The 12,906-nt window shown below is 44.7% G+C and overlaps 1 protein-coding gene across 2 annotated transcripts in view; it reads left to right on the forward strand.

Moving 5' to 3' along the window:
* Positions 1-1,215: 1,215 nt before the first annotated feature.
* Positions 1,216-12,906, forward strand: part of LOC126541553 (endochitinase-like) — a 30,585-nt gene continuing 18,894 nt past the window's right edge. The window contains exons 1-2 of one of the 2 annotated variants that reach the window (XM_055076740.2): positions 1,216-1,422; positions 7,636-8,545. In XM_055076740.2, coding sequence (XP_054932715.1) covers positions 7,642-8,545 — 904 coding nt within the window. In that variant the 5' untranslated portion in view covers positions 1,216-1,422; positions 7,636-7,641. The remainder of the gene's footprint in view (positions 1,423-7,635; positions 8,546-12,906) is intronic. The other variant, XM_055076739.2, reaches the window with a different exon arrangement.

The following is a 12,906-nucleotide window of genomic DNA, read 5'->3' on the forward strand; positions in this document are numbered from 1 at the left end:
TACGTATATGTATCGCCGTACTACTGAGCCAGTCGTCTACTGTAGACATTAGTGATACACTTCCACACTTAATTTATACGTTCACCTGCTGCATGATTGGCGACGTCGGCTTCTGGTGCACCCGGAGAGCACTGCCAATGGTGCATACGTCATGCACTATGACCGATGGCAAGCATAGAAGGAGAAAATCGCTATCCATGCGAACACATTAGACATGGCGAGAGTGGTAGTGTAAATATTTGTGATATTTGGGACGCTATGTTTTCACAACAACGACGAATCGGGTAATAGATCACCCAAGGCGTAGTGATGCATGGGATCTTAGATCGCAGCTTGCCTGTATCATCCTAGCACCATGCACTACCGAAATCGGCATTCGTGTGGAGACCTTCTAAGCGTAACTAAGGAGCACGCCGATTCATTTATCTTTCTTTTCTGTGCTGCGTTTGCGAAAGTGCCACAAATGACGAAATATATTGGTCCGTGAATGCTCCTGCTCCTTTCAGCATAGCCTTCTGCAAGCGCATGTCATCCTATCACCGTGCTTCGTTTGTAAAAAAAAGGTGTCGTTTCCATATCTCTTTACCTGAGCCATTGTTCAGTCGTGCGAAGGAAATTACTGTCACGAGGCGCTAGTTTTTTTTTCGATCCACATTCATCACCCGCCAAGACGCTGCGGGCCCATTCGAAAACGTGAGCTGACGATACGAAAAAAGAGTGGTGCCCACGAGCGGGAACAAGTGCGACCCTTCATTTTCTTTCCCCTTGTGTTACGCATGCACAATTAAAAAATAAAGAAATAACTAAACCTCCTACGAACGTAGAGAGCGCGCAGCCTTACAACGACGACTTCCTATCGATGTGCCCTAAACAAGAGTCCCGAAACTACATTCGGCGAACAGGCCACGAGGCGCCTTTGCTCACACAGAGGCTCCACATTCTCTATTTCCACTCACTCGCGGAGGACTACGATAGCAGGCAGGCGCTGTATGAGCGCCAGGGCCATCGCACAAAACAGCGGCAAAAAAGGACGCACGGAAGCGGGCTCCGACAGATGTGAAATACTGCATGACGTTTACGGCTCGCCGAGGATCAATTTCGTCGGGCGCTCGATGCCAAATGCATAAGGTGGCAGCCGAGCTTTTAGCATACAGGCTTGAATTTGTTGTATTTATTCCGTACGCGCGCTTTCTTTGTTTACGAGCACACGTACTCTCGTTCCACGGGCTTGATGGCACCTCTGTAAGTGGAACAGGCCGAGTTCCGAGAGCAAGTTGATTTTGCAGGTTGCTCGCTCACTAAGGCATCCAGCGTGGAGTCAGAGGCGCGGACTGAGGTCGCTTCCGCGCCTCGGAAGATAACTCGTCGGAGACAGTGACGGGCGGTAAGTTCCGCAGCCTCGACGAGTCGCCATATCGAGAGGTAAAGCTTACAAGAGCTTTCCAACGACGAATCTCCCTCGTGCAAAATCCCTTGAAGAAAGACAAATGTAGGCAACTGAGCCTAATGCTCAGGTGCAGCAGTAGATATCACATCTTTATTTAAACATATTTAAACATTTACCGTGAGCTTCTGCGTAATAAGGATATGGGGATGGAACATAGTATCGTTCGTTCGGCTTATAGAATTTATGCATTGACGACTCCTACTCAGTACGAGAGAAACATAGAACAAAGTTGAAAATTCAGTGCAAGGAATCACATAAGCCTTCCCATCAGCTACTTCTGTTGTTTTCGCTCCCTTCCTGTAGGCTGGCAACCATTGAAACAGTATAACCTGCATCTTCAAAAAACCAGTACGAAAGCTTAAAGTTCACTTAGGGATAGTAAAAATGGTTTTAAAGAATGTCTAAAGCGCGATAACATTGTGGGAAGGAACGAAGTGGAACAATAATTGTCACCGACCCTGGTCAGATTAATGTTGAGCACTGAACCTGTTTTTCTTCTTTTTGCCGATCCAACTTGAGGCATATCTGCTGGAGGATGCCGGGTCGGGATAGTTTGCTGCTTTGCTTGCCACGCAAGATGGGCAGGGTACTGATACTGCATGCTTCCACTTCTCGTTGTGCGGTGCCTCCCGTACCGTAAGCTTATTTGCAACTATCTCACCCTGAAAATTGTTTCACTTCCTGTGCGTTGTCTTCAAGGCCTGACCGAAAAGTGCAATCATGAACCGGCTGTAGCTTTCAGCAAGTCATTTACTATTTGCCGCAATGGTTTACAGCGTCGCGTACGCCTCTCTGGGTTGTAAGAAAATTGTCGAGTACACTCATAAAAAGAAAGGTCGAAGTAGTTTCTACCTAGTGTCACACCAGTTTACTACCTTGATGTAACTGCAGTTCGCAACGAAATAGTGACTGTAGTGACACTGATGTTTCTGTATGCCTTGTTTGTAAGCAAGCAAACAAACAAACAAACAAACAAACAAACAAACAAACAAACAAACAAACAAACAAACAAACAAAAAACCAAAACGTTTCTGCAACACCTGTTATTTCTTTTGCTGTTGCAGTTCAGTTTAGTTTCAGTTTGGTGCAGCGAAAAGCACACCAATTATTTTCCTCGGTTTCGCCCATTGTCATGTTTTTACTCTTTTTTATTGTTGCCAGTATTATACTTTTTTGTCGGACCTATCCCTAGCCTTTGGCTATTGATTCGCAAAGTTGTTTATAGTTTAGAAATGTTAAGATAAATAAAAAATAACCAATCAATCAATGAATCAATCAACCAAAAAACAACATAGTCACTGTTACTAATGGGTCTCAGCTACCAATTGCGAACGTAGTTGGCGCAACCGAATTGAAGGTTTCTATTCCATAACACATATATGGGACCCACTCTGGAATACGCCACAGCTTGTCCGATATATGCCGCAGAGGCTAGATTATTTGTGTCACCTGACACTAACTGCGTTTGCAATTCGAAGCTGAAACCCATTAGGTAACAGTGGCTACCTCGTTCATTTGGTATTTTTACTAACTCTGTCGTTGCCAGCTGCAGTTATACTAAGGTAGAAAATGGTGTGACACTAAGTACTAACTACTGCGACCTGTGTTTTTTTAAGAGTGTGCTTCTCATGCGATTGTAGCTGACAAGCAAAGAGTACCCCTTCGAACTATTTTACGCCAGTTAGGAGATAGTTCACACAAGAAAAGATGTCGGGCACTACAACCAACACAACAGTTCCACACGGAAAAGTAAGGGAGCGCTTTCTGGACTACGCTGGACTCGGCGGCCACTTGTGACTGCGCGGGGAATGCGTGCTCAGTGCATGTATCATCGCTTCTTAGTTTCCTTGTAGTGTTTTTGTGCCTCTTCAATCCCCTTTAGTACATTATGTGAACCAGGAAGGTTCGCTTTTTAGCCTTGCTCACATAATGTCCCTAGTCCTTTCTTGGGCTTAAGGGCCAAGCGCGGTTGTGGTTAAGCTTCTTGCTTATTGTTGTCTTGCTTCTTGTTATAGCCTCGAATGTTTTGCTCAGACGATAGTTGGCGAAACAATGGCGTTCTTTCCCGCCGCACATGCTCTATGAGAAATACGTACAACAGCAATCTGTCGATCTCGAAAGAGAAAAACTGGCATCCACCCGAATTTTATCACGAATCTACAAAGGAAACCCACGCGGATTTCTCAGAAAGAAAGCCTCGCAGTTGAAGAAAAATTCCTCCTGGTCCGGGACTCCAACCCGGGACCAACGCCTTTGCGGGGCGGTCGCCCTACTATTTGAGCCAATCAGGAGGCTAGCCGTTCGCAGGGCGAGGGTGAATTAATCTACAACTATCTTGTAGGCACGTTCAGATGGTTAAAACAGTAAGACATTAAACATATTAAAAAAGACACTGCATGAATGTAAAGAGACACTGCATGATTTCTACACTGCGTGAGCAGAAGAGGTGGAATCATATTTGCCTGTTGTAGTAAGCTTTAAAAACTATTCTACTTTTATTCGGCGGCAATATCCCAGAACTAAATTTGGTAGGGTTGCTACTTGAAAAGTGGCAGTAATGTCCAAGAGCAAAACGGCTGAATTACGGAATTGAGCGTTCGTGACAAGCACTCATCCCAGTATTCGTGACAATGCTTCAGTCTGTTTTTGCCAATTTGACAATGAGCAGTGAGGAATATAAAAAAATGCTTCCCTTTATTATACTCGTGCGTTCCACAAAACAGCTGCAATGATCCTGTGACAGAGAAGTGGCATATGACAGACTTGCCATGCAAAGTATATTTCTATTAGCTTTCTTATAATACTTCGCCCATTTCGCGCGAACCGTCTATCGGTCTCTAACCATTTCCCGCCAACCTGAGTCACTGAATACCGTGAAAGTCGGAATATAGGTTGAGTGGGAATGCAGGCCGAAATGTTACCTTGAAGTGGGAAAAAAAAGAGAGGAAGCAAAATTGCAGATCTAGCGCACATGTCGGAATCTATGTGAAGCGAATCTTTCATGAAGTGGTTAATAAGATACTACAAATTTGCCAATTTCGCTCCTTAGTCTTTGGCGTAAACTGGAACAGCCCACGCTAACCCTTGATACGCAATGTGACAAATCTTATAGTTACTGATATTTTCTAATTCATTTTTATTTATTTTAAATGTACGGGTCGCTTCTTGGCCCACCGTCCGTTGTGGGCACGTGTGATTGTACAGAGGTCATCACCGTCATTATCAATATGCGTGTGCGCTTCGTGCCCCATCTTCTGTGGTGGCAATGTGCCACAGTGTGGAAATCAGAATAATCATCAACATGTGGCGATCATCTCAAATAGGTAGTTCGTGGAACAATATGTACCACCTGATTTTAGTCCAATTCCCCGTTCTGAGAATGTGGCATAGTATGGAATTCACCATCCCAATGGACATGCGGACACGCTCCTTGGCCGATCCCTCTTTTTTGGGGTATGTGACATGGTATGGAAATCATAATTAACACGCGGTGGTCATCTCAAAGACGTAGTTAGCGTTTTCAGATTATGCAACACCCCAACCCCCATCTGGGCGAAACTCCCGTTGTGGGCAGGTGCCATTGTAGCGCCCGCTTCTTAGGTATGTGCCACTGCATGGAAATAATAAACATCATTATCAACATGTGGACAGTGGACACGCTTCTTGGCCGATCCCTCGTTATGGCTATGCTCCATTGTAGGAAATCATAATTGTCATCAATACAGGGGCGATCTCAATGATGGTGGCACGATTTGTACCAACCGCTTCTTGGCCAATTGTCCATTGTGCTTATGCGCCATAGTACGGAAACCATCTTCCTAATCATCAACACGCGGACAGGCTTCTCGGCCGATACTACTTTGTCGGCATGTGCCATACTATGGAAACCATTAGTACTATTAACACGCGGCGATCATCTCAAAGAGGTGGTCTCAATATGTACCGTGCGCTTCTTTACCAGTCCCCCGTTGTGAATTTGTGGCCATAGTGTGAAGATCCTCATCATAATCTACACGTGAGGACCATCTTAAAGTGCTAGTTGGTGTTGATATGAGAGAAGTATACGTGCGATTGTGACGTAGTATTGATGACCTAGAAGGGACCTCAATATTTCTTGCACGTTTCTCGCATGTAGGATTATACATGATGCAGTAAATACCACATAAGAAAAGGAAAGAAAAAAATTTTTGTGGCTTAATGGTTGAGAGGATCGGGCTGGTGCGATGACGGGCCGAGGTTCAAAAGGAGGCGCTGGACGCGTTTTTTTTTCTTTTTCTTTTTTTGTGGGGTTGTATCTACTCAAAGAGGACCCGATCAGCGACCGACTGACCGAACCAGGCCAAAGCATGGCATGATAGGGGAAGAAAGCTTCGTTTTAAAAAGAAAAAAAAATAGCTATCAAGATTGCCAGAACGCCTTCATTTTCACAATGGCACTGCAACTCTGCTGCGACTAGAATGCACTGTCACGGGTAGAGTGCGCGCACGAAGCTCCCGCATAATGTCTGCAAGCCTGTGGATGCACTGCACTGCGCCCACGAAATGACGTTTTACGTTGGTTGCTTGCCGACAGTTTTCCTTTTTTGTTGCCTTCAATATCGCACGCTTAATTCAGAAACGCCACACTGGTGCTGAAATGGCCATGTTGCCGTTCTCTTCGGTTAAGTGTACAACTCTTCAACGCTGCTGAAAACTGTCCCCGTCTGCCGCTGCTTCTTTCTCACCATACAAAAAAAAAAAAAAAAAAAAGAAAGTGTACCACACACGACGTCGATCGGAAAAGCGCACATAAGAAGACACGGCGGCAAAATATTTGCCAGAAACCCCATTTGGATATGGATACGGCTTTGGCTATGCGTTTGCCACTAGGAACACCTTAGGTTGACAAAAGACGACTCGAATTCTGCTAGAGGCCACTAGATAAGACGAGGGGTGACTTTAGGCTGCTTCTTTCCCTAGAAAATATCTCCACTTATATTCCGGTTTATATGGTAGTCCACGGTCTGATGAGTTACGCATCGGGCTGCTGTTCTGAGGGAATAGGATTCAAAACCAACCGCTGGACCAACTTGGATCACGGGGTACGTGCCACACTTAAATATAGCTCTTCAATGAACCTCTTTGAGGTCAACATGTGCCACTGGGCATGTGCTGCTCTTTAATGATAATATAGATCGTTTCAAATTTCTCCAGTGGTGGGTGGGATTGAATCAGTGTCATATATATTTGGACAATCTTGTCTGAATATGTATCCACACACGCACCCCACACGGACTTCGCGGAGGTGGCACCAAATAGCACAGCCGCTCCAGTCGGAAGAGAGGAGCCCGGCTGCATACACGCCTCATGCATGACGCATTTCGGACTTAGCTATGTGGTGTGTCGTTGTATTGCTTCAACGATAATCCAATTAACGTCGACATTCATCGTGAGATGGCTTCCGTTGGAATTTATTTATCTACCACAGGAACTCAAGTAGCAGTTCACTTATAAGCCGGAGTATAGGGTAATGTTCAGCTAGAATATGGACTGCAGTTCAGTTGTAAGCCGATTTCCGCAGATAGCGGCTCTTCAACAAGCAAGTTCTCCTGAGAGGGAGAGAGAGATTGTAATGAAAAGTAGAGAATTCTGCAGACGTGTGTAAAGGCGTCCATGTACTACTCTGCGTAGGGGATTGGGTGAAGAATTGCAATGCCCTGAGATAGACACAGACCTGGGGAATTCAGAGATTCAACTGACGCACAAACAGTCGCTTTAACGAGAAAAGAAGTTATCTGTGTCATCACCAGAAAAAAGAAAGGTTAATTAACTCGGGTGATTCCATGCTCACTTCTTGCATCGAAGCAGACTGACGTCTATAATTGTAATGCATCGTTACAGGGTCCTCGATGTAGCATGATTGTTTATGCAGCAAATAATGACTATACTATCAACACGAATTCAAACACGCATTCCGAAACTACTTCCGAAACTACTTCAATGTGGTGCTCCGCTTCAAGGCTCACGTGCATTTGGCATAATTATGACTACTAAATGCACTCTTGGGACTGCTGGATGCCTAATTACCCGCTACCAAATGATTACACTTCACAATTTTACGCAATTATACGTGTAAGAAGATTTCTGATCAGTTATTTTGTGTTAGCGTTTCAAGTTGCATTGATAATAAATGGAATGCCTTCCTTGCAGGACGTTATGGCATCGCCATTAGTGCTTGTCCATTTGCTCGTTGTGGTTGCTGTCGTCCTCCTCACTGCTGATGCAGTGGAAGGCGGTGGTGGAGTGAAAGGCGACATTAAAGGCGGTGGTGGTGGAGTGAAAGGCGACATTAAAGGCGGCGGTGGTGGAGTGAAAGGCGACATTAAAGGCGGCGGTGGTGGAGTGAAAGGCGACATTAAAGGCGGCGGTGGTGGAGTGAAAGGCGACATTAAAGGCCGCGGTGGTGGAGTGAAAGGCGACATTAAAGGCGGCGGTGGTGGAGTAAAAGGCGACATTAAAGGCCGCGGTGGTGGAGTGAAAGGCGACATTAAAGGCGGCGGTGGTGGAGTAAAAGGCGACATTAAAGGCGGCCCAAGGGAGGATGACGGATGCAAACCCGACACCGACCCCACCGGTTCCGGGACAGCGCATGATAAGCCGGCCCCACCCAAGCATGTCCCCGACGACAGCAGCCCTGAAGACAGCAGGCCCAGCGACAGCAGCCCCGATGACAACATCCCCGACGACAGCAGCCCCGTCGACATTATCCCCGACGACATTGGTCCCGAAGACAGCAACCCCGACGAAAACAGGCCAGAAAATAACCCCGCTACCGATAGCATTGACCGGGAGACCCCTGTGACTCATCCAACCGGCGGTGGACCAGACCATACTGACGGGCCATCCATGCCGGACGATATAAAGGGTGGCCAAAACGAAGGCGTCAAAGGGTCCAAGGGTTCAAAATGTCCCATAGGGTGTAAAGGTTCCAAGGGGTCTAAAGGTCCCAAGGGTTCAAAAGGGCACGAAGGCTCCAACAACAAAGGCGTCAAAGGCTCCCAAGACGACGGGCATGACGTGCGTTTTCCAGTCTTGGGCGGCGGCGGGCACTCCGGAGGCGGCAAGTATTCAGTTTCGATCGCATACAATATAACTGCTGTTATACCTATTTCGCGATAGCACAGTAGTGGGTGAGCCGCAACAGCTGGAGAAGCCCACAACGCGAACGCGCTGGTAGCATGCCCTGGCATGGTTTCAGAGGAGTAATAACTAAGAGTACATAGCAGCGAAGAAAGTAGAAGCCGGATAGTTCTTTATGCGGTAAGGAATAGGAAGGCCAATTTATGACGGAGGCGGAGATTCGTGACACGAAAAGATCCCTGCATTTAGAGGCCATGAGGTGAAAAGAGGGGCCGGAAGGTGGATTTTCGTAAGCGTAAAATTGCAGAAGAAACCAAATGGAATATAGCCGAGAAAGGGGATGGCGTGCGTCTTGTGGCGAATAACGCATTCAGTGGGACAGTTTTGTGCGGCCCACGCTTTTGCTGAAGGTGCACGCTAAGTTTGTATTTTAGGGGAAGTCGTCAAACATTGATCTGAAATCAAAGTGACGTGTTAATTGCAATGTGAAAAATGGAGGGCCTTTTAAAAAAATGTAGGAGTTGCAAAATAAAGAATACTAAATAATTTGGACGTGCAAGCAGGCGTTGTCCATTCGGTGGGCTTAGCAGGAACTACGAGGAGATATTTCGTTACAAGAGACAAAACGAGTTCCGAAAAAAATTAATATGAAATTACAGGGTCTTACGTGCCAAAAACACTTTCTGATTATGACGCACGCCGTAGTGGCGGCCTCCGGAAAATTGGACCACCTGGGTTCTTTAACGCGCTCCTCAATCTAAGCACACGGGTGTTTTTGCCCCCATCGAAATGCGGCCGCCGTGGCCGGGATTCAAAAGACAGCAACGAGAGTAGCTTTGTCAGAGGTATTCTGTTAAGTTTGAGGTATGTCAATCAGGGAAAAAATAAGCAGTGAGTCGACATCTATAGATCACACAGCTGGCTGTCTTGCGGTTTTGCCGCCGCCGAAGAAGGGGAGTACGACGAAGACAAGTTGGTGTTGATGATGACAAGAACGCATTATCAGTGAAGGTTTCGTCTTGCAACTCACTGCTTCTTTTAATTAAAGGTAGTAGTAGATGCCGTATAGTAGCGTAACTATATGTCTTGTCAAATGTTGCACAAAAGAAAAAAAGAACCAACACGATACAGCAGACCAACCAAATTTACATTACCTATTAAACAGAGGAAAAGAAACTACAATTCAACGCAGAATGATAAAAAAATAAATGAAAGAAATTAGGAAAAAATTTGTTTCACAAGAAAGTGGATATGCTTAGCTTTGTTATGACATGACGTAAGACTGCAAAACATTTAAGCGCTGCTGTAATACTCTTGTCATCAAACTACACAAGAAATATATTGCTGTTATTTTTTTGTACATCTTCACGTACAATTTCTCACGATAACGTTCCCCGCTTTCTAGCAAGTACCGGCAGCGCCACGCCTCACAAATGCGTGCAATTCGCACAAGTTTGACACTTAAAAATGGTGCAATGCCTTTTGTTAGATCGAAATGACAAGGAAGCGATGCGTGAAAGCGGAAGGTAGCGGTGCCCTTCTCACAGAGGTTCAGCAGAATGGTACTGCTCTGCTTCATGTTGCATCGAGGGCTGCCACGGCGTAGTATCAGCGCGTGAGATCGCGCTCACGTGCGACACTCAAAGATAAGTGCGATGTATAGAAGCCACTTCCTCGTGCGGACCTTGTGCCTGTAGTCGCTTAGCGGTAAGACAAACGTTTTTGCTTCTTTCTTTACTTGTATACGTCTTAAACAAGTCCGGGTAAACGAAACCTGCCCAAGTGGGATTGTCGCGTAAACGGAACGATGGTATCAACTTTGGTTGGCCTCCCATAGGCACAATTTTATGGAACTTGGGTTAGTTAAATGGGACGCGCCTTTTTGTGAACTCCGATTAAGCTGAACGTTAACCGAAACTACGGCCTACTTCATCGGCGTATGGAGCAGGAAAAATTAAAGAAACATATAATTAGGTAATGTTATAAGTGGCGAAGAAAATACAATCCATCAGACAGTTGCGGGAAAGTTAATATATATTAAGGATGCCGAACTTGCATTGCCGTTCCCATTGCATGCAGTTCGCTATGCAAGTAACGTTCGCAGAGAAGGAAGAGAGCAGTATGGATTCGGCAAAGATTTTTCAGTAAGGTTTCCCTTGGGCTTCTTTCACACCGCCATTAATGACAGACCTCAAATGATATCCTTCTTACCTGCTCTGAGGAGACAGTTGAAAATATTATTGTCGAAGTTTGTGGCGAAGGCCACGAATCTAGTGTCGAAGACGTAGATGTTACTGTTCCATTTCGCGTCGCTGTTTCGGGTGAGACGGCAAAATATAGCAGTTTTTTTCACGCCCGGTTTAATATTGTAGCTGAGCAGGTCGACACTTTGTGTTCCAGATATATGAATGTAACTTCTGTCATTTGGATATCCTGGCTCCCACAAATGGGGAACCCGTGGATTTACTGCTTGGATGAGTAAACGAAGTCAACAAAGACTGAACGACAGTGGCGGTGTCTTTTTCTGTGACAACTCCTTGTAACTTCTTCATATTGCTTCATGTTTCAGAAAATAAACACTAATGTTAGGTGCCCATGAGGACTTCCGTCGTAAAGATATGTAAATATGCAAACGTATCATCAACCGTGGTTAATTGCCTAAGTACGCGTAATACTCTTCTTATCTGGTAGTCTAAATAGAACACAATCAATCAATCAATCAATCAATCAATCAATCAATCAATCAATCAATCAATCAATCAATCAATCAATCAATCAATCAATCAATCAATCAATCAATCAATCAATCAATCAATCAATCAATCAATCACTCTTAGATAAATTTTACTGAAACAGTTATAAAAGAAAACATGCCTTACTATTCGCAGCAGTGATCCTTGCACCTAGTTGACTTTTTGAGACGCTGTTTCGTTGGTCAGCCACACAGACACATATGCTTATATGTTATCGTTCCACTTAATCAATAGACGAACTTATTGAATAACAAGATTAATAAATTTCGAGGCAGAGGAATAGAACTTGGAAGTGAGCTCGAAGTTTACAGACCATTTAAATTCGAAGGGAAGGACAATCTAACTTATTTCAACAATGAAGTAAACAATGGCTTTTGCTCTATGGTATACCGCACAAACATTTAAATCAGCGTCGGTTGCTTGTCGAGTGAACAGACCGCTGGTAAAATTGGTGTGGGTGCCGAAATCTGGACCACTAAACAAGGAACCTTGTAGCTAGTTACGTAAGGCAGTGAACTGCGCGCAGGAGGGCGCGTGAGTATCATGAAAGATAATGCTAGTTATATAAACAGTGAAGCAAATAAACCATAAATCATTGATAGGGTGAAGGAAGACGTGCCTGAGTCAAACGCTTCATTCTGGCCAACTTTATTTCTTGCAAATCATAAGGTCGAGTGATATATTTAAGAAGTCACCCTGTTTGCAACGGCACAGATTAATAAGGAGCCCTTCATGTGTTAACTTTATTCTGGTCCCGTTCAATTGCAGAGCGTTAGCTTCTAGATACAAGGTTACTAAACATGATTCCAAGGTATGAAACACAGTGGCCCGCTACGATTATAAGGCAAATAATAAAGCGGAAAGGCCCGGTATGCACTCTGATTATTCTACATGTTTCCTATGTTATTGGTACGGAAAAATATCGTGAATATTTATCAGTTTCGTTTATTTACGGATACATATTTCGGGACATAAACTGAGAGTCGGGAACGGAACGGGATTTTTCCAGTAGCATATAAAAAGAAGGATTGGATAGGCGTCGATGTCCTTGGGAGAACGCTGTATATCGCATGTAATACAATATTTTTTCACTTGTTTTTCTATATATGCGCAACAGTTGTTCGTACGACACACACGGGAAGTAGAATAAGTGCAACTTGTCAGATAATAAAGAAATGTTCTTTTATTCATAAGAAGAACCTCAGAGGGGGAAAATTTCGATACCAAAGGGAAACACAATGTACTGTTCGGTCGTAGCTTGATGATGTTACGAAGACTTGAAGGCGCTATTCTTCACGTCTAGGTAATTATAGGTGACATTTCTACAGCTCAGAATTACGCGAGTGCGGCAGCGGAAAGATTTGTGCATGTCAAAGTAAAACTATCCAATGTTCTTACGGTCAGCCCTCCGGAGACAGACTATCGACTTCAGTCAAAACAGTAAGCGCCTAGAAATTCTCGGTGGAATATTCCGCAATGTAGATGTATTACGTATATGGCGTTTAATATCAAAAGATTTGGAGACGCGTGCGTTAGCCAGCCATAATTATCCCTAACAAGGAAGTTGTATACCTTGGAAAAGCGAAAA

The sequence above is a fragment of the Dermacentor andersoni genome, chromosome 2 (assembly GCF_023375885.2).
Source record: "Dermacentor andersoni chromosome 2, qqDerAnde1_hic_scaffold, whole genome shotgun sequence".
In the NCBI taxonomy this organism is placed as follows: Eukaryota; Metazoa; Arthropoda; class Arachnida; order Ixodida; family Ixodidae; genus Dermacentor; species Dermacentor andersoni.